The sequence below is a fragment of the Cylas formicarius genome, unplaced genomic scaffold (genome assembly GCF_029955315.1).
Source record: "Cylas formicarius isolate icCylForm1 unplaced genomic scaffold, icCylForm1.1 PGA_scaffold_5__7_contigs__length_24384050, whole genome shotgun sequence".
NCBI lineage: Eukaryota > Metazoa > Arthropoda > Insecta > Coleoptera > Brentidae > Cylas > Cylas formicarius.
In genome coordinates this window covers 24,328,879-24,346,583 of record NW_026844341.1, presented here as the reverse complement: position 1 = coordinate 24,346,583, position 17,705 = coordinate 24,328,879, and the positions used below count along the sequence as shown (strand labels likewise).

The 17,705-nt window shown below is 38.2% G+C and overlaps 9 protein-coding genes across 11 annotated transcripts; 5 read left to right on the top strand and 4 right to left on the bottom strand.

Annotated features, from left to right (window-relative positions):
* The first annotated feature begins 367 nt into the window (after positions 1-367).
* On the top strand, positions 368-1,563 carry LOC132701689 (transmembrane protein 127-like). Its single transcript, XM_060669804.1, has 4 exons — positions 368-933; positions 982-1,149; positions 1,201-1,335; positions 1,388-1,563. Exons 1-4 carry the CDS (start codon positions 711-713, stop codon positions 1,552-1,554), a joined length of 693 nt encoding a protein of 230 aa, XP_060525787.1. The 5' UTR covers positions 368-710; the 3' UTR covers positions 1,555-1,563.
* A 1,286-nt stretch (positions 1,564-2,849) lies between these two features.
* LOC132701688 (nuclear receptor-binding factor 2-like) lies at positions 2,850-3,907 on the bottom strand. Its single transcript, XM_060669803.1, has 3 exons — positions 3,757-3,907; positions 3,120-3,705; positions 2,850-3,053 (listed from the first exon to the last, which is right to left on the bottom strand). The coding sequence occupies exons 1-3, from the start codon at positions 3,784-3,786 to the stop codon at positions 2,863-2,865; spliced, it is 807 nt and encodes a 268-aa protein (XP_060525786.1). The 5' UTR covers positions 3,787-3,907; the 3' UTR covers positions 2,850-2,862.
* Positions 3,908-4,051: 144 nt separating this feature from the next.
* Positions 4,052-5,201, bottom strand: LOC132701687 (DNA repair protein XRCC3-like). 2 transcript variants are annotated; one of them, XM_060669802.1, is made up of 3 exons: positions 5,064-5,201; positions 4,680-4,972; positions 4,052-4,623 (listed from the first exon to the last, which is right to left on the bottom strand). In XM_060669802.1, exons 2-3 carry the CDS (start codon positions 4,891-4,893, stop codon positions 4,085-4,087), a joined length of 753 nt encoding a protein of 250 aa, XP_060525785.1. In that variant the 5' UTR covers positions 4,894-4,972; positions 5,064-5,201; the 3' UTR covers positions 4,052-4,084. The 2 variants fall into 2 exon arrangements, with proteins under 2 accessions (XP_060525785.1, XP_060525784.1); XM_060669801.1 differs by having other exon boundaries at positions 4,680-5,006; positions 5,064-5,199.
* Positions 5,202-5,259: 58 nt separating this feature from the next.
* On the top strand, positions 5,260-5,938 carry LOC132701690 (large ribosomal subunit protein P1). The gene is made up of 2 exons (XM_060669805.1): positions 5,260-5,455; positions 5,614-5,938. The coding sequence occupies exons 1-2, from the start codon at positions 5,384-5,386 to the stop codon at positions 5,881-5,883; spliced, it is 342 nt and encodes a 113-aa protein (XP_060525788.1). The 5' UTR covers positions 5,260-5,383; the 3' UTR covers positions 5,884-5,938.
* A 600-nt stretch (positions 5,939-6,538) lies between these two features.
* LOC132702256 (innexin inx2-like) lies at positions 6,539-10,089 on the bottom strand. Its single transcript, XM_060670789.1, has 4 exons — positions 9,570-10,089; positions 9,333-9,521; positions 8,483-8,616; positions 6,539-7,706 (listed from the first exon to the last, which is right to left on the bottom strand). The coding sequence occupies exons 1-4, from the start codon at positions 9,802-9,804 to the stop codon at positions 7,194-7,196; spliced, it is 1,071 nt and encodes a 356-aa protein (XP_060526772.1). The 5' UTR covers positions 9,805-10,089; the 3' UTR covers positions 6,539-7,193.
* Positions 10,090-10,099: 10 nt separating this feature from the next.
* Positions 10,100-12,869, bottom strand: LOC132702255 (peroxisomal targeting signal 1 receptor). Its single transcript, XM_060670788.1, has 2 exons — positions 11,913-12,869; positions 10,100-11,438 (listed from the first exon to the last, which is right to left on the bottom strand). Exons 1-2 carry the CDS (start codon positions 12,862-12,864, stop codon positions 10,669-10,671), a joined length of 1,722 nt encoding a protein of 573 aa, XP_060526771.1. The 5' UTR covers positions 12,865-12,869; the 3' UTR covers positions 10,100-10,668.
* A 102-nt stretch (positions 12,870-12,971) lies between these two features.
* Positions 12,972-13,788, top strand: LOC132702257 (H/ACA ribonucleoprotein complex subunit 2-like protein). Of its 2 annotated transcripts, XM_060670792.1 has the most exons (3): positions 12,972-13,089; positions 13,146-13,338; positions 13,398-13,788. In XM_060670792.1, exons 2-3 carry the CDS (start codon positions 13,182-13,184, stop codon positions 13,703-13,705), a joined length of 465 nt encoding a protein of 154 aa, XP_060526775.1. In that variant the 5' UTR covers positions 12,972-13,089; positions 13,146-13,181; the 3' UTR covers positions 13,706-13,788. The 2 variants fall into 2 exon arrangements, with proteins under 2 accessions (XP_060526775.1, XP_060526773.1); XM_060670790.1 differs by lacking the exon at positions 12,972-13,089 and having other exon boundaries at positions 13,096-13,338.
* Positions 13,789-13,957: 169 nt separating this feature from the next.
* Positions 13,958-14,884, top strand: LOC132702370 (ubiquitin-conjugating enzyme E2 J2). The gene has a single exon (XM_060670957.1). The coding sequence runs from the start codon at positions 14,129-14,131 to the stop codon at positions 14,816-14,818; it is 690 nt and encodes a 229-aa protein (XP_060526940.1). The 5' UTR covers positions 13,958-14,128; the 3' UTR covers positions 14,819-14,884.
* Positions 14,885-15,010: 126 nt separating this feature from the next.
* On the top strand, positions 15,011-17,590 carry LOC132702369 (TATA box-binding protein-associated factor RNA polymerase I subunit B). The gene has a single exon (XM_060670956.1). The coding sequence runs from the start codon at positions 15,210-15,212 to the stop codon at positions 17,445-17,447; it is 2,238 nt and encodes a 745-aa protein (XP_060526939.1). The 5' UTR covers positions 15,011-15,209; the 3' UTR covers positions 17,448-17,590.
* The last annotated feature ends 115 nt before the right edge of the window (positions 17,591-17,705 follow it).

Below are 17,705 nucleotides of genomic sequence, written 5' to 3'. Positions count from 1 at the left end.
CCGAAGCTTTTTTAAAAGGAGGTTACAGAAAAACTGCAAACTTCTACAAAAAATTGATGCCTATAATACCTAACACCCTCTTTATCTTTGTTAGTGCAGCTACATCCACGTACAATTTAATTGTAAATGCTAAATTGTAAAGGGTTAAAATTAGTTTCCTTTTCGCCCGAGAGTGGGAGCGATTGCTTGTACACATCTGGAGATCCAGTATCTTTTAAAGATATCTGACACTTTGAAAATAGTTTCCATTAATTACCGATTTTGCAACTACGTGTTATCTAATTAACTTTTCACATAATCAAAAACAGCTCGAATCGCCAATTTAAATTAAACCATAAATTTATCCGTTGCCGCCATCTATAGTTAGAAGGTGGAAACAGGTCAAAAAAATGATAGGTTTCTTTTGATTTTTTTTTTGTTTATCTGCTTTATCGGCGAAGAGGTGTTGTGTGTTTTTGCAGTCTGAAAACAAGTTTTGTATTCTTACATTCTGTGCTTTGGTTATTTTTTTTTGTCCCAAATACGTACATCGAAATTGTGTCAAGTGTCAAAATTTTCGCATATTCTTTAAGCGATTTTAAAAGAAAAGGAATTTAAAGGCGACGTTTCGCCTGGGGTTTTATTTCTATGGAGGGCGGATCTTTCAGATACCAAAGACGTCGTTAGACAAACAGTTTAATGCTGAAAGCCGAATTGCCGTAATAAAAACAATGTCGGGGTTGAACTGCAAGAATATACTGGATTTTTTTCGACAAAAAGACGACGAGCGCAACCTCGTCTCGTCTATGTTGCACATGTTTTCGATCACGCTTATCAGCATGTCTCTGGTGGATTTAACCTGGTTTTCAATCAGTGGCAATTTTTGCGTGCCCTACTTAACGCTCGGGCAATTTTTTTGGTTTGGTTTCACCAATAGAGGCATTAACTATGAAGGTGAGTGAATATGATGTGATTCTGTTAAGGCAAAATGAAAATTTTTAGAATATGACTGTTTAACTCCATCAGTGGTGAATCTGATGCGAATCATAATCCTACTGTGCTTTATGGCCATGATTTTCTCACTAGTGGGGTTTTATTTGGACTTGGTGGCTCCTAAAACTGAAATATACAGATTATCAAGAAAATATTCTGGAGCTAGTGTATCCACAAGTTGGTTTTGCCTGCTTGCTTTTGCATTTACAATATTTGAATGTGTTTTAGTTCTGTTTATAATGACAATAGTAATGATGTCCTACTATGTCGTAATAATTCTCCAAGATTCTATAAGGGACAAATATCCAAACAGTGATTTTGATGTGTCTTATGGCTTGGGGTTCTACCTGTTGGCTCTGGCTGGTAATCTGTAAAATCTTGATTTGATAAGTAGCGGCTGACACATACTTTGCAGGTGGTCTGCAAGCTCTGAATTTGCTCTACACTCTGCTCTTACCTTATAAATCTTCCTATCAGGACGATGATAGGTGTCTGATTGATGGGTTTGATGACATGGATAATTTTGATAGTCCCACGCCTCCCCCACCCTATTCCATGCCACCTCCGCCATACACACCTTGATAGTTTAGCAATTTGACTATTTCCATTCGTTACTTCTATTGCAGTCCTTATGTTGTTCATTGATGAAGTTGTTATTTAGACCTCCCATTGCTTGTCATCAGCTACCAGATGTAAATTTCTATTATTATTTTAAAACAAGCCTTCCTCGAGACGGTTTGAAGAAAAAAATACCAGATTGAAGCTAAACAGCAACAAAATCATTTTTCCTATGATAATAACAATTATTTTTGCTATTGTATAATAGAAGTATAAATATGTACCTATATATGTGATAGATATATTTTTTCTAGTCTCTGCCAGAGGATAAGTACTAATTTAGTTCCAGTCAGTGTAGAAATGGAAAAAAGTGGGGCTTTCCATGGGTTTGTCCTAAGCTCAATTATTTCGACAGTTATTAGGTTCGTTTTTGTGAGGCTTGCGTCAGACATCTCACAATCTTTTCCAAATGGATTGGCTTTAAATTTTATAGGTTTATTAAATTATTATTAGGTTATATTTGGTGAATTCCCGAGTGTCACAATGTATACTGTATTCCGAATATATTAATGTTTGTTCTCTGGAAAATAATGCAGGTAAGCAAAAAATATCAAAAGAATCTCAATATTTTATTTTGTGTGTAAACAAACGACCAAAGAATAGAAACATATTTGGTACAATATAGTGTTTGAGAATGGACCCATTGTTGTACTTAAACGGTGATGTGAATGTTTTCCCTTTCCTTGACTACAAAATACCTCGTTTATTGTTATCCTAGTTATATTTCGCGAAGAAGAAATTTGAATTCAAGGAAGGCTAGAAATGTGTAAAATGTATTAAACAGTGATATGATTCGAAATAAATTTTATTTTATACCTTTATGCTTAAATATAATATAATGAATTAGAAGTTTGTCTATTTTTATTTACAATTATTTACAAATATGAGAGGTTTAAATTGAATCATGCACTTAAAAATGGATTCCTATTTCCTTTTCCTACAGTTCTGCCATCTCGTGACAATCTGGTACTATTGGCAGAGATTTTTATTTCCCTGGCAATTTTGGCGTGACAGATACAAATATATGCTGATCAACAATCTAAGATTTAAAGGGTTTAAAAATGTTAAAACAGGATTTCAATGTTTTTGGGAATTTGAGACAGCCCACTAAATTGTCACATAATAGAGGGTATCATTCAGCAGTCACTTTACAGCAATTTGTAGATGGTAACCATTTTGGCAGTGTTGACATTATTTCAAAATAGTTTTGTACAGGCTTTGAATGATGTGACCACATTAAACCTCTAGTGTAGGTAGCCCGGATACACAAAATCAATTGGGGCTTCCCAGTTGCTTCAAGTTGGTAAAGTTGAAATTGGGCATCTCCAAAGGTTCTAAGGGAGGTAAACTCCTCAAATCAGTAATATCAGGGCTGCGTTCACTACAGGGAGAAAAAATTAAGGGAGAAGTGCCACCGCTGGAGTCTGTCACGATCTTCAAATCCAGCGAATTCCTTGAATTATCTACAACGCAAATATTCTGTCAAAATATTTGTTTGCCGTCATAAAAATGTAAATAATAGGCATTACCTTTGCATTTTTCAACCTCCAGTGTCCTTATCTTCTTTTTCAGCTTCTCAATTTCCTTGTTTCTGTCATCTAGCTGCACCAATAGGCCTTGCACAGACTCTCTCAGCTGACCACTGAGAAGTTTCAGTTCCTCTATGACTGTGGAGTCATCTTTGGGGTGTTTGTTACCAAAAATGGGAGGTGATGACTCTTTTTCTTCCTTTTCGGTTTTGTTGCCACAAATGTTATTGGCACCCGACGTTATGATACCTTTTTGGCCCAAATAACAAATCAGAGAGTCGTGGGTCTCGATCGTACGGAATATTTTTGTTTCCAAGTTTTCATCTACATTCATTAAATTGTTTTTGGAAACAGTCTGCTTTTTTTCATTTTCAGAACGTTTCAGATAAGATTTCTTCAGTTGCATGGTTTTTATTTGCCTTTCGTTAAATTCTTTTTGAAGGCGGATAGATTCTAACGCCAAAGGATTTTTTGTTAATTTGCAACATTCGCCAAGAAGCTTGACTATGTTTTTGTGGCACTCGATGCATTCGTCGAACCGTTTTTGCTTGTTCAACGATTCCGCGCGCCGTTCCAACTGATGGGCCTAAATTATTTATTATCAAAACTCAATTACTACCAATTCTCGGCTACAAACCTTATTTAATGGGGCTAAATCCATTTTCATTCCAGCACTAAAAATACGACTAAAATTTTCGCTGCTTTAAAATTAAAAACAAAAGAATTACGATTTAACCTTGTTACAGTGCGCAAGTACCCTTTCTAAGCCGTGTGCCTGTAAATTAAATTAGTACTTTCTAGGTTCGGGCCAAGTTTTCATTAAAGAAGAATTGCCAACTAAAAATTAACAAATTCTACGAGGACAAGGCATTTACCTATGTGAAAATAAAACAAGGCATTTGTGTTAATTTTAATCTTATGAACTAACCAAAAAAGATTAAATCACATATATATTGTTCACTAGACTAAAGATCTTGTATTCCATTACAAGTAATCTTAAAATACACATGTCCATTAGGAATATCTGGTGCAAATGTGCATTCGAATTTTCTAGGAATATTGTGCAGATCTGCTCGGGACAAAGTGAAACGATAAGTTAAATTATTGGCCCAAGCCAATCCTAAACAAGGTTCAAGGCTACTATCTGCATCAACAACCTGATTCACCACGAAAATAGCACAGTTAAATTCATCTTGGATTTTATTAAGTGTTGTACCAATCCTTATCAGTAACTTGCTCCTTGAAACAAAATCTGCAGAATCATTTTCACTTCTAAATACTCCCGCTATGGAATCAATTATTATAAGTCCAACATTTCTTGGCCTAAGGAAGTATTGGAGCTCAACCAAGATACATTTTTTAAAGGTGGAAATGTCTAAGACGTGGCTTAGGTAAACTTGATCTAGAAAGTTCCAATTGCTCAGATATTTCGTTTTGTAGCAGGTTGAGAGAGAATTAAAACGCTTCGACGGAAATGAATCTTCGGTGCAAATATAAACTGCATCTAAAATTAATTTGGAAACAACATAACATTTTCGTAGTTTGACATATCATTTTTACCTTTTTTCAAACCACCCAAGTTTTTTGGTAACTGCACTTGCAGAGCTAACTGCATACACAGTTGTGTTTTTCCGACTCCACTTGACCCTACTATTTCTATGATACCATTAACCGGAAACCCTCCTTTCAATAATGTATCTATTTGACTGCAACCACTACTAATCATTTCCAATTCCTGAAGTTGAAGCGCGGTACACATTTTGTTTTTTAACATATGTTCTGCTGCTACTCTTTGAATCTGTTTTGCGATTTCCCCAGTGCTCTCGGTAATTTCCTCCAGCTCTTTGAGTTCTCTAGACACAATTAGGGGCAATGAATTTATGTTTGCTGAATGAAATACGATATTAACACAGATTTTTGCTTGTAAAACAGCACCATTTTTACCTTCCAGAAGCTTTTCATAATTTTTTGTTCCCAAAATTTCTTTAATTGCGTCCATAACAATTTTTGTTTCAGGTTAGATTCAAACATTCCCGCGTTTAGCAGTTCAACGATAATTCATTTTCTTTTATGATTTCTGTTAGCCAAAACCACATTATTTATTTTTTATACCTTGGCACCAACGACGAAATGATTTCACCCTAACCTCACCCTGGTCTTTCAAGATTCACTTTTCGAAGTGTGTGTTTGTTGACACGTGCTTGTTCTCGCAGAGCTAAGGCCGAACGGCGACTTGCACTTATTTAAATAATTTTGCTGCAAAAATGGCATCAAACGCTGAGTTAGCCTGTGTTTATTCCGCTCTCATTTTGGCGGACGATGATGTAGCAATCACGGTGAGTAAAATTTAATGTTGTCTCCCGTTGTATCCTAGTAATCTAAGAATATCTTGTGGGTGTCTAACCATCGGATGAATTTAAAGTTAGTATAGATCAAATTAGCATACGGTGAAGCCACTGATGTTTATATTTTTTTGTATTTGTCCTGAATTTAGGGCGAAAAAATCCAAACAATCCTAAAATCTGCCAACGTAGATGTGGAGCCTTATTGGCCCGGTCTATTCGCCAAAGCTTTGGAAGGCGTCAACATAAGAGAGCTGGTTTCAAACATAGGCTCCGGAGCCGGAGCCGCTCCCGCCGCGGCCGGGGCAGCCCCTGCTGGAGGCGCTACTCCCGCAGCCGCGGCGCCAGCAAAGGAAGAAAAGAAAAAGGAGTCGGAACCGGAAGAGTCCGACGACGACATGGGTCTTAGTTTCTTTGACTAAAGGCATTTTGTATTCCTTGACATAGGTGATAAGAAATAAACCTAATTTTTTTCGACATATGTTTTTTTTCACTCGATAAACAAAACTTTAAATTGAGAATCCCAATGCTAGAGATTTGATAAACTGTTAAACAATTATGGGATGTGGTGGTATATCCAACAGCCTGGGGTAAGAATAAGGATAATTTTTGCAATTTTAAGAGCAACGCTGAAACCAAATCCGATGGAATCTTTCTGACCATAATATCCAAAAAGGATGGACAGTTATAGGGCAGTGGCCTTGCTCCAAACTTAATGAAAAAGCTTATTACACTAGACTTATTAAGTTTCCAAATTGTCAGTTTCACTGAATGGGTTAACTCATACCACGAAAAGCAACCATGTAATGTCTATTAAGATTTATAGTCACTTGCCAGTCTTTATGAGACTTATTACCAATGAAAATAAATCTAAAAACTCTTTGGAGGGAGTGTAAGTGGTGTGAGTGAATAAAATTTTATATTTTGTCTTTTGTATTGTTTATGGGTGTTTTTTGCCGAAACGTGTATCTTTTTTGGGTGACAATATTGTTGTGAATTTGATTAAATAAATAAGCGTAGAGGAAGTAAAACATGCGAAAAATAACAAAAATAATTTATTTATATAAAAAACTGCATATTTGGACTATGTAACGAGTTACATCATCTATCACTTAAAAATTAAGTATATCACAAAATTCTAACAAAAACGAAATAACAAAAACAAACTGGAATTAATAATAGAATGTAGAGGTTGTGTGGAGGTAATTCTGATAAGCAAAAATACTGTAAAGCAGAAACGTCGGAACTAACCAATACATATTTTAATTACAAATTAAATAGAGATTCTTAACTAGACGCAAAACTAAATTGGTCTTATAAAAGAGGAAAAAAAGGTTAAATTCTAGAGTACCCTGTTGCGTTTATTGTACGTCAGTCTTTTGCCGTGGGGCCAACAAAATGTGTTCTCCGGAATTGAGAACGCGAAAAAATGGCAAAGTTCTACAAACTTCTCGCTATGAACACATAGAAATGTCGTAAGTCGTGTGTTGTTCCGGAATAACTCTTCACTATCATAAACAAGAAGTTTTCGATACAAAAGTTTCATGTTAGTAGTTTGCTATTTCTACCACGTTATCGTATAACAATGACAGTGGAAACAAAGTCATTTGAGTGTAACTAACTCTGGGGAGCGTTCTTTAGAGGTCGATATCTACGTATGAAGGGATCTAAACCGAAAAGAAAAAATATCGTACTACTATGGACGACCCCGCAGAGTTTATTTTTTGGTTAGTTATGGAACGCTTATCGAATTATCACGCCTGTGGCGCACGACTCTGCCGAGCAATTCGACGAGCAGCTCATCGAAAATTATCGGGTTCAAGTTCTTGCTCATGTGGTGCAAAGCGAAAAATTGGCCGTGGGACAGATGCTCGACGATCGTTTTGATTTTTTTGTTGCCGATCCCGTGGCCAGCGACTCTCATTTTTAACAAATGCTCGCGTACCTTACCCGAATAAAGAAACAAGAAACGAAAAGTGAGCGCGCCAATAGTCAGGATCATCAGAACCGCGAAGTAGTACCACAGTATCAAAAAAAATTTCTCGTTTAGTGTGTTGAGCGGGAGAACGCAGAGGGCGTCGCGGGACTCCACGCTGCCGCTCGCCCCGTATCTCGTGTAGTTGCACTTGGCCCGCTTTGGAAACACTCGATTCATCGATTCCGGCCACGCCCCCGTCGCCACGTTCACGCCGTATGACAGGTATTCGCCTTTCAAGTACCAATTCATCAGGAGGATTTGGAATATCTAAGTGATGCCCCGCTTAGCGAAATGTGTGTAAAAGGAATAAGTGAAAGAATTCTTTTTATCCACATATAGCTATTAGATAATATAGTGACCCTATTACGACAAAAATAGATGCGGCATTGATATTTTTCACCCACTAACCTGCACTTTACTCGTTCTCCCAGATCATTTAACGAGATATTTTTCTGCCGTAAAAATGCGCCCCCCCAACTTATTGACAATCTGTCAGCGGCTATGTTGGATTTTGAGCGCCGCCAGTTCATTGGTTAAAAACGAGATCCTGAATCTCGCACATGCGCGTGTTGAAATTTTTTTCATAGTATTATTTGCGTATTGTCGAGCTAAGCCCTACTATCTTTTCATAATCGGAAGGGTTTACAATTACACAATTACACTACCGTTTCGATAATACCGAAAAGCCTGTCGTGATAATTATTGAATTAATGAATCTTACCAATTTTCTCCGAAAAAGAAGATTTAACCAATGCATCCTAGGCGGTTGACGCAACTGAGTTTGAATTTTTGGCAATATCTACATCAGTCCATACATTTCTAGCGTTGAAGTTAAAGAACGATTTTGTTTTCAGAGCTTGTTTTTTAAATCTAGACATGTCCTTACCTTTCTAATTTCTCTTTTTAAGGACTTTAAATCTCGCGCAAGCTAAATTTTTTTCATAGTCGCTTCATAAGTTCCTGTATTATCGACATAGGTAGGGCCTCTACATCTCTAGTAGCTATATGTTTTTACACATCAAAATCAAAATTTTAGAACTTACCAGGTTCACCAATGTGAGGAATTCACAAACAGCAAACCTAAAACTGTATATGTCCAAATTCCTAGCGTGAAGCAAGTAACTGACAATTTTCTCCTTGTACTCCAACGTCCATTTTTCGGTAACCAAAGGGCCACCTAAATAAGAATATGCATTATTTTGAAGATTAAATTATAACGAGAGATTATTTTATTTATTGAAAAAATATATAACGCTAAGGAACGAAAATACGGAATAGCGAAAGCCTCCGTTTTGCCAAACTTTGCCAATAGCGACTAACACAACGTTGGCGATAGGAAACAGCGTAAAGTTATTGGGTTCCACTTAAGATGACAGACAAGTGGAGATGTCACGATAAACTGTCTAAAGCTTTGTCCAATTTAATTTTTTTAATAAATTTGAAATAAACTTTGACACCATTTAAAAACGCGATTTTGAACTACCATCTCGAAAATACCTTGAGAGTAAGTTTGTTTTCAATAAAAAAAGGAATAAATAAAAAAAGAAGTTTATTTTTTTATTTTTTTTATTGTGCTTATATTTAGTATTCTAATATTTCTGTGTGTGTGCGCGCGCGCGCCTATATATATCTGTTTTACTTTTTTTTTAACTTGCTATAATATACCTTAAACAGTCAGTATCAATGTCAATGATCAATTTATTCTATATTAAATACTGCAAACATTTGTTAGATTACCCTCGCAGGCCATAAATTCGCGGAACATTCCGGCAAGCAATAAAAAGCATCCAGTTACATACTAACTCAACCAATTGCATAAACATCATACCTGAATAGTTTTATTATCACACTTCACCAATGTCGAAGCTTATTGCACAATAACATACTACTTACACAAATCCTGAATTATTTGCGCCAACTGACGTCTCTCCCATAATCTCCAAACATGCTTGGGGGCATAAAAACACAACGCCTGCAAGAGAAACAGAAACCAAACCCACTGATAGTACAGCAGCGTAAAAGTCTCTTTTGAACCCGCGGAAGCCAAGTTGCCCAACCCCTGCAGGTCCGAGCTGCCTTCGACTAAGAAAAAAAATTATTTTCATTTCAAAAACTAAAAGTTTGCCTTACCCTTCTTATCGATGATAAATGTCCCGGTCGTCCAACAGTACAGATTGACAATTTCTTTCCTCTGAGCTACGTCGCAATCGATGGGGTCCCCGAAATACTGCTTGCTAGAAAGCAGTACCGAAAAGAGTATTAGCATCAGCACTGTTATTTTACAGTGAATTTTGAATACGACGTTTTCCGTCTGTACGTCACCCAGTTTGGCCCATGTTTTAAACCCTTTGACGAATGTCTGCATTTTTTTTTAGAAAAATAGTTCAGTTACACTCCGCGCAACCGGTACTACTCGCACCTGACGAGTACTGACCGCTCAGAACACTGCTATTGCATTTTTAAATTTTTGTGGGTAGGCCGTACACACCATAGAAAAATAGTTTCGGTCGGTTATAAATTGGTGTTATCACGGAATGCGAAAAACGCAACCCTTAAGTATTACGTAGATGTTTTTTTGGTTCAAAAGTAGTTTAGTAAATTCAATTGTGTACGTGCATGTTGTTTTTTATTAAGTTATCCCGATAAAACGTGTGGTAAGTCATATGTCGTTATTTTATTCGGTAAAGTTTAGTGAACAAACCAACTTTTCAAGTTATGGTTTACGTTTTTATACTATTCGAATAAGAAAGCTGTTGCCCCAATCCAACTATTGCAAACTCAATTACGTTTATCTAAGTATTTCACGAGAACGCTTCACTGAGTTTAAACTTATATTATTGTTTACCCTAGTGGAAAAAACGCTTGTGGAAATGAAAACGGAAAAGTTTTTGAAGTGCTTTTATTTATCTTTTTTTGGTTGTTTTTTTTTGCACCCGCGGAGAAAACGCCTCAATTCTGTCTTATGGCTGTTTTGAGCCACCCACAACACACGTTCAGGGTTCAGTTTACGAATTGCGGCGCTTGCTTCGTCACTTATCAAAAATAATATATTTACATTTGCCCTTATTTACAAAACATGCAAAAATCTTTAATGAACGCAAAATCTAGCCGCGCCGTTGCAATTAGGAAAATCTGAAAAGAATTTAAAGCTAATCTAATCTAATCTAAATGTTGCCGTTTTCCCGACATTCATTGGTGCGACTCGATTTATAACATATCATTGAGACGCTTAATCAATATTAAACGCCTTATTCAGCGCCTGTAAATTTTTATCCTTGACCAAGGACCTCAAATCGTTCCGATCCATCAACGAAACGCACATCTGTAATGTCATCCAAATTGCGTCGGACATCTCAGACATGCCGCCGGCGTTGAGGACGTCCTTTCCTCTGGCCTGCTGATTCAGAGCCGTCAAAAAGTGTTCAGCCGCTTCTCGATAGGCCCGTAAATTAATACAGGTAATCCCTACATTGTATCTGGCTCGGATAAAGCCAGGTGCCAGATTCAGTGCTTGGTAGTAAGCTTCAACTGCTTCTTCGGGTTTCGATCCGTTGGCTAAAGTGGCGCCGAGTCGGTTCCACAACCTAGCGTCGTCCGGGTTAACTGATAGGGCCGTCCGGAAGCAATCTGCAGCTTTTTCGTACTCGCCTGTTAGATTACATAGTACGCCAAGCCCGCTCTGCACCTCGTGGTCGATATTTTGAGGATTCCTTTGCGCCGCCTTCATGTACAGATCTTGCACGAGCCTTTGATTGTCCTGGCCCAGTAGACTCGTCACCTGTCTAGGCAGCTGCAAATTTTCCGGTACCAAATCTTTATACCTCGGGTTGTGTTTGAGCCAGTTTATCAGCATGTAACAGGCCTGATTGTAATAGCTTTCGTTCGTATAGCTCACGGCCGCGGCCATCAGAGCCTTTAGATTTGTAGGTTCTAGCTGTAGGCATTGGTTTAGGGCAGCTATGGCACTAGGATCCTGTTCATTTTCCGCTTGAGTTGTGCCTGTGGAAATGACAATATGTATGGATTAACCTCAGGGGTTTCGCATTCAAAAGTATAATAATTCTCGGCATACGACGAGAAAGGGCACTCTAAGAATCGTCCTGATGTTGGCTTTCTGTCTTTCTCTCACCATCTGAAGCTATTTTTGTAATTTTTAATATTTGTAAATATTGTTGCTTCTTTTTTCTTGAATAACAAAATAATTCCGTTTATGGTGTTGTTTTTTTGGTAATTGTTCAATTTAATAAAAAACTACTCTTCTATTAAGATACAGAGTTAAAAAGGCAACATTAAGGGCGGAGTTTCAGAGTTCCTGTTAACACTAAGTGTTATTATTTATACAGATAATGTTATATATGTAACTGTAATAATTATAATTGAATGAAAAACTTAGGTATTAGTAAAGAAGCGTTCAAAGGTTTCCATAAACACTGGAACCCCCTTGGATTAAATGATTGTTGGTGGCCTACTCACCCAATAGCAACCACGCTTCAGAGTTTTCAGGCTGTTGCTTGACGGCTGCTTCGAAGCAAAGTACGGCACTAGGAATATCTCCTTCTTGCAACAGCTGCAAGCCTTTTTCTATAGGATTTGGCAAGTCCAACATGGGGTTCTCTTCACTGAACTCGTACTGTTTTTGAGGGGTATTGTAATATGTAGTGAACTCGTCTACCCAGGGATGAGCAGAATTTTCATCACTTTGAGTCACACTCTTCATATCCTCCTGTAGCTGATCCCAAAATGAAGATCTGACCTCTTCTTCATTGCTTTTCAAATAATCATTCGCCCAAATCTCGTCTAACGGGGAGTTGTTTACATTTTGCAAAAATTTGTCTGTCCAATCCTGAGCTTCTTGTTCTGTCAATTTGACATCATCTTCCAGCTTTATTTCGCCTTCTTCCACATTCTTCATGAACTTCATAAATTTGGAATACACAAATTTTGAATCATCCATTGACTCTCTCAGTTTCCTAGCATTTTGTTGCAACTCACTAGGCCCCGACTGACCAAACTGCTCAATCCACAAGTTTTCAGTTGAATTAAAGTTATTTTGTTGCTCTTGGGACGATATCTGGTTCCAAATATCACGGTACGCATTCTCGTGGAACACTTTACCGTCTTGAAGATATTGCTGAGCCCAAGCATCATCATTTAATTGGTCTAGGACTCTCGAAGCCGGAACGGGCGGCAGAGACGACCTCTGAGACTCTATTTCCTGCATTTCTCGCATCAAATCGTCCATTCGGAAAGTTTGGGGCACAGCTCTGGTTTCTTGCAAGAACTGCTCCACAAGCTGATCCGAACTACTCTGGAATATTTGGCCGTGGCTGTCGCTGAATGCCTGGTCGTGGGTTACGTGGTCTGCAAGCTTTCTAAGGGGGTTTAGTTGCCCGCATTCGGCCTCAGTCAGAGGCCTCGAAGTCATGTTTTTGCTTAAATTTGCTTCAAAATGTTCAAATGGCGTTTCACTATCCTCTAACCCTGACCCCTCACCAACTAGTATCAGTGAACATGAATTTTGGAAAACTAACCAAATTGTCAGCCTTTCACATTTCTTTAGAAAAATAATGCTTCTACGCCTTACATCCTATTTTTCAACAATACTTTAACCATTGGTAAATGTTTTAGAAGAATTGGTGGAATGAACCTAGTATGTTGACGAAGTGGAAAGAAGAATTAACCTAATTTTCTCTGTGCTTGCTTTAGATTGTTTTCACGTTTCAAATAAAATAGAAACTGAAAATGACGAAACACGAAACAGAAGAGACCGTTCCGGATGCAGCTATGGTTATTTCAGAAGAATTAACATACGAACAAAAGGTTGCAAATTGTAGCATTATTGCTAAGCCCATGGCATCGAAAAAACTTGCTAAGAAATGTTACAAACTGATTAAGAAAGGTAAAGTCGCTAACTACTTCATGCTAGGCAAAAGAAAATCCGTAATTCAACTCTTGCAGCATCGAAACACAAAACTTATGTTCGTTGTGGTCTAAAAGATGTGCAAACAAGAATTCGTAAGGGGGAAACAGGAATAATCATATTTGCAGGTGATGTAACTCCAATCGATGTCATGTGCCATTTGCCAGGTGTTTGTGAAGAGAAAAATATTCCTTATGTGTATGTGCCTAGTCGGAAAGACCTTGGGGCTGCCCTGGGTGTCAAACGTGGATGTTTGACTGTTTTGATAAGAATCAACCCTGAGTACAAAGAACCTTTTGATGAATTGTTTGAAGAAATAAACACCCTATCAGTCGCGTTAAATTAATTTTGAAAATTTTGCTGTTAATTTCATCTGCCTATACGCTACAAAACTATGTAGTAATGTTTTATAATAAATTTTTTAGTAACCTGGCCATTTTCCGTTTTTATTTTATTATTAAAATGACTAATGAACGGAAAAATGTGTATCAAATGAAAATTGAGAGCCTTAATTTTAGCATTATAACGTTATTACGTTAACAATTTTCATACATCCGACCAATAATATGTTCTATGAGCAGACAGCGAGTGACAGACTGTCAACCATCACAACTGCGTAAGAAGATTGTCAATTTATTATTATTTCGGTTTTTTTCGTTGTAAAGTTATTAGACCACCAGTTCATCGAATTAGCAACGCAGTTTTTTGGAAACTATGAATTAGGAATAAGATTTTTTGTAAATTAGTACCGTAGTCATTTCATTAAAAAATGTCGAGAAAAGTAAACAGTATTACAAGAGGAGCAACCGCCCGACTGAAACAGGATTACTTAAGGTTAAAAAAGGACCCAGTTCCGTACGTTGACGCGGAACCTCTGCCTTCCGATATACTGGAATGGCACTATGTGGTCTGGGGCCCAGAAAACAGCCTTTATGATGGGGGATATTATCATGGAAAATTGGTCTTTCCTAGGGACTTTCCTTTCAAGCCACCAGCGGTGTACATGATCACACCCAATGGAAGATTTAGGACCAACAAAAAACTCTGCTTAAGCATATCCGATTTTCATCCAGATACATGGAATCCTGCTTGGAGTGTTTCCACCATATTAACAGGGTTGTTGAGCTTCATGCTGGAGAAAAGTCCAACTCTAGGCAGCATTGAAACTTCCGACTATGACAAACGGCAGCTTGCTTACCAGTCGTTGGAGTTTAACTTAAGAAACACTCAATTTTGTGAGCTCTTCCCAGATATCTGTGAAAAAATGCGAGCTGAATTGGAAAAACGGGCCGAGAATCAAAAGAACGCGCCTGAATGTCAGAAAGCTTTACACAGTACCAGCCAACCCAGCAATTTCCAATCATGTGTTACAAACCTGTGTGTAATCATTGGTTTTGCAGCATTTGCATTTACTGTTAAGTATGTCATAAATACAATGAAGGAAATTGAGAGGTCATAGTTTTTAGAGGAGTTAATGTTACATTTATACCATTATTGATGTTGTAAATAAATATCTAACAAGGTCTAGCTATTTTTTGTTATTTTCTGGTTGTGTGGGATTATTAAAAATTTTCAAGTTAGCAGATGATAATATAGCCATCACAACCGCAAACTGGTCACAATGTCCTGGTAATAATAATAAAAAAAGAGCAGTTGATATGATTCTAAGAGGGTGCAGAAAATGAAATGATAACCTGGCGGCTATTACTATTAATGGAAATTTAATTCCTAACGGGCATTTTTGAGCTGAATAAGGTTATGTTCACTTCCGAATGTTTTAAACAAACATCTTAGGTCTTCAAGTGGTTTTTGTTTGCCGAAAAAAATTGGCCCAATCTATTTCTTAAGTAATGAAGCGAGGGGATAGTGATATAGATGCAGGTCATCCGGAATTGCAATGCGGCGTATGCGGAGGCACAAGTTTTCACGTGGAAAGCGGCTTTTACTACTGCACCGAATGTCAGACGCAAACGCAGGAGCTTCAGGAGCATGTATTCGAGGAAGAAGCGTCAAATCGAATCAAAAGGCAAGGCAAGATAATAGGCAAAAAGGAACCGGCTAGGAAAACCGAGGTGCTTACTTCGTGGGAATGTTACAATGTCATTTTGAAATCACTCACCGACCAGTTGATAAGTTTGGGAGCAGATGGCAGTTTGAAGCAAGTGGTCAGGTGCCTGTGGATGGGTTATTTGAACAAATGTGAAGTGTTTTCTTTAGATCAAGACACCCGTCCAAAATTGACGTTGGTCAGTAGTAAACGGGATATCGCGGTAGTTTGTGGAGTAAAAAAAAAGAAACGTCGAAGCAGAAGAAGTTCTACAGGATCAGACAACACAACGGATACGGTTTTATCCAGAAGACAGAGAACTCTCAAGAAAATGGCGTTGATGAAGTCAGATTATCAAGAGGCGTCCCAGACATTGACACAGGACAGCATGATGTCTGAAACATTGTCAAGCTTGAAAAGCAACTCCACCCATACAGAAAAAGCAAATAAGATTCAATACAACACACATAGTAAACATTACCTGAAGAAAAGAATGGCAAAGGAACACATCAAAGAGCACCGCCAGGATTTGAGGAAGGAGCTGAAATGCCACAAAATGACTTACAAACACTCCTATAAGTTCGCGGTGGGCCCAAGCGTCATAACTATTGGTAAATTGTATCAAATCCTGTATCTGGGTCTAAACATAACTCGTAGTGACATACAATTGGGCGACATGTTAAGATTCATTAGAGAGGGGCACTTGAGTTTCGGGGCGTTTTTTCACTTATTTCCCGAAGACGTTAAAGTACACATGAAGAAACATCAGCATTTGGTTACGTTTACCGTTTTCCGCGATAAGATCGCAGGACTGGCAAAATTTTTAGACTTGACAGTGTATGTAGAGATGCCCAACTTGATAACCTTGTGCGCCCGGTACTGCAAGGAATTAAATTTGCCACTGGGAGTGCTTGATTGCGTCAAAAAACTGATCTTGAAGACCCGTCCCTTGATGACTTTTAATTCGATGTGCAACAGGTTACCTAATTACGAAGCACGCGCAATGGCGTTCATTATACTGACTTTAAAGATACTGTTCGGACTAGATGGCATGACAGAGTCAAAACTGTCACGTTATTCGAACCTTTTAAATGAAAAGGGATTGGACTCCCTTACGTTCAACATCGAAGAGTGGCTGAAATATCTTCAATACAGGAGGTGTGTTATAGAAAAATATCATTTGCCGACGAGGTTGGGTACGCGCAAAGAATTCGGTAGCGACTTGTACTTGGAGTACATAAACTCCCAGAAATTAAATTACAAACAGGGCGTGCATTACATACAGAAGGAGTCCAAGGATTATCAGCAAGTGCTGGCCAGAATCAGAAAAGACAGTTCCCTAACTCAAGGAGAGCCCATCGTGTTTCCGCCCACCCTAACCCCATTCTTAAGCTACTCGCAAGTCGTTGGATCCAATAGAGACGTCCCGCTCAGAGACTTGTTATGGAAGGATTTCAGTGAGAATTCTTTGAGGTACCTTCTCGAACCCGACAGGTATTTGGAAATGTTGAATAACCACAGAATTGTCGCTGACGGTGCCAACGCTAACGTCGTCCTACACCCGCCGTGCAGCTTTTTGTCAAATAAAGGTCCCAGAAGTTGTTTGCGTAGAAACAAAAAGGTGGTAGTTCACATTTCGGACGAGACGGTCTATAACTCTGGTACTAATCATCGCAACGGTTTCCCCAACGAGAACAACGACGAAAGTAGTCCCGAGTCGACCTCGGAGGTTGATTACGATGAGCATTATCGCCCGTTCGAGAGGTTTTGGCTCAATATACCGGCCAATCCCGTGCATTTCGACTCCTACATGGCTAGTAAGGACATGGAGGATTACATGACGCAAATTCCTTTTTCGTTTAAATTGGTGATTAACGAGTGCCGTCGAATTATAGAACAAGATATCGAGTGCGTGTTTTCCGAGTATCTCGTAACGGAATTGAATCTAGCGTACGGTACGAAAATCGCGAAGTTAGCGGCGAACATGGTCGGCGATACTAAACTCAGAACCTTGTTAAAAAGTTGCGCCTCCAAGTGGTGAACGAACATATCGACTATCGTGATAGTTCTAAGCGAAGTAGAATGGCAACGGCGTGATTGAAAAGTGAGGCACACCTTACAATGGAAAAGGACGGCATAGTAATGGGGGTTGTTGTCTTAGTTTTGCTCAATAAATGGGAGAATGGAGTGTTATTTGATTATTGTTAAAAATAAAATTTATAGCAATCTAATATCCTAAAAAAATTAAAAAAAAACTCTAATTAATTGGTCAGGAAATAGCAGTATGAAATAAGTTCAG

Bases quoted from the DNA above. Each gene is read 5' to 3' on its own strand.
- LOC132702369 (XM_060670956.1), top strand. From the start codon at position 15,210: ATGAAGCGAGGGGATAGTGATATAGATGCAGGTCATCCGGAATTGCAA.
- LOC132701688 (XM_060669803.1), bottom strand. From the start codon at position 3,786: ATGAAAATGGATTTAGCCCCATTAAATAAG. The intron at 3,706-3,756 runs GTTTGTAGCCGA...TAAATAATTTAG, and splicing joins ATTTAGCCCCATTAAATAAG to GCCCATCAGTTGGAACGGCG. The intron at 3,054-3,119 runs GTAATGCCTATT...TTTGCGTTGTAG, and splicing joins GGAGGTTGAAAAATGCAAAG to ATAATTCAAGGAATTCGCTG.
- LOC132701690 (XM_060669805.1), top strand. From the start codon at position 5,384: ATGGCATCAAACGCTGAGTTAGCCTGTGTTTATTCCGCTCTCATTTTG. The intron at 5,456-5,613 runs GTGAGTAAAATT...TCCTGAATTTAG, and splicing joins ACGATGATGTAGCAATCACG to GGCGAAAAAATCCAAACAAT.
- LOC132702257 (XM_060670792.1), top strand. From the start codon at position 13,182: ATGACGAAACACGAAACAGAAGAGACCGTTCCGGATGCAGCTATGGTT. The intron at 13,339-13,397 runs GTAAAGTCGCTA...CAACTCTTGCAG, and splicing joins TTACAAACTGATTAAGAAAG to CATCGAAACACAAAACTTAT.
- LOC132701689 (XM_060669804.1), top strand. From the start codon at position 711: ATGTCGGGGTTGAACTGCAAGAATATACTGGATTTTTTTCGACAAAAA. The intron at 934-981 runs GTGAGTGAATAT...GAAAATTTTTAG, and splicing joins TAGAGGCATTAACTATGAAG to AATATGACTGTTTAACTCCA. The intron at 1,150-1,200 runs GTTGGTTTTGCC...AATGTGTTTTAG, and splicing joins TGGAGCTAGTGTATCCACAA to TTCTGTTTATAATGACAATA.
- LOC132702370 (XM_060670957.1), top strand. From the start codon at position 14,129: ATGTCGAGAAAAGTAAACAGTATTACAAGAGGAGCAACCGCCCGACTG.
- LOC132702256 (XM_060670789.1), bottom strand. From the start codon at position 9,804: ATGCAGACATTCGTCAAAGGGTTTAAAACATGGGCCAAACTGGGTGAC. The intron at 9,522-9,569 runs GTAAGGCAAACT...TTTTTTTCTTAG, and splicing joins ATTTATCATCGATAAGAAGG to TCGAAGGCAGCTCGGACCTG. The intron at 8,617-9,332 runs GTAAGTAGTATG...ATTCTTATTTAG, and splicing joins GCAAATAATTCAGGATTTGT to GTGGCCCTTTGGTTACCGAA.
- LOC132702255 (XM_060670788.1), bottom strand. From the start codon at position 12,864: ATGACTTCGAGGCCTCTGACTGAGGCCGAATGCGGGCAACTAAACCCC. The intron at 11,439-11,912 runs GTGAGTAGGCCA...TCATTTCCACAG, and splicing joins TGAAGCGTGGTTGCTATTGG to GCACAACTCAAGCGGAAAAT.
- LOC132701687 (XM_060669801.1), bottom strand. From the start codon at position 5,118: ATGGACGCAATTAAAGAAATTTTGGGAACAAAAAATTATGAAAAGCTT. The intron at 5,007-5,063 runs GTAAAAATGGTG...TATTTCATTCAG, and splicing joins TTATGAAAAGCTTCTGGAAG to CAAACATAAATTCATTGCCC. The intron at 4,624-4,679 runs GTAAAAATGATA...AATTAATTTTAG, and splicing joins CTTGGGTGGTTTGAAAAAAG to ATGCAGTTTATATTTGCACC.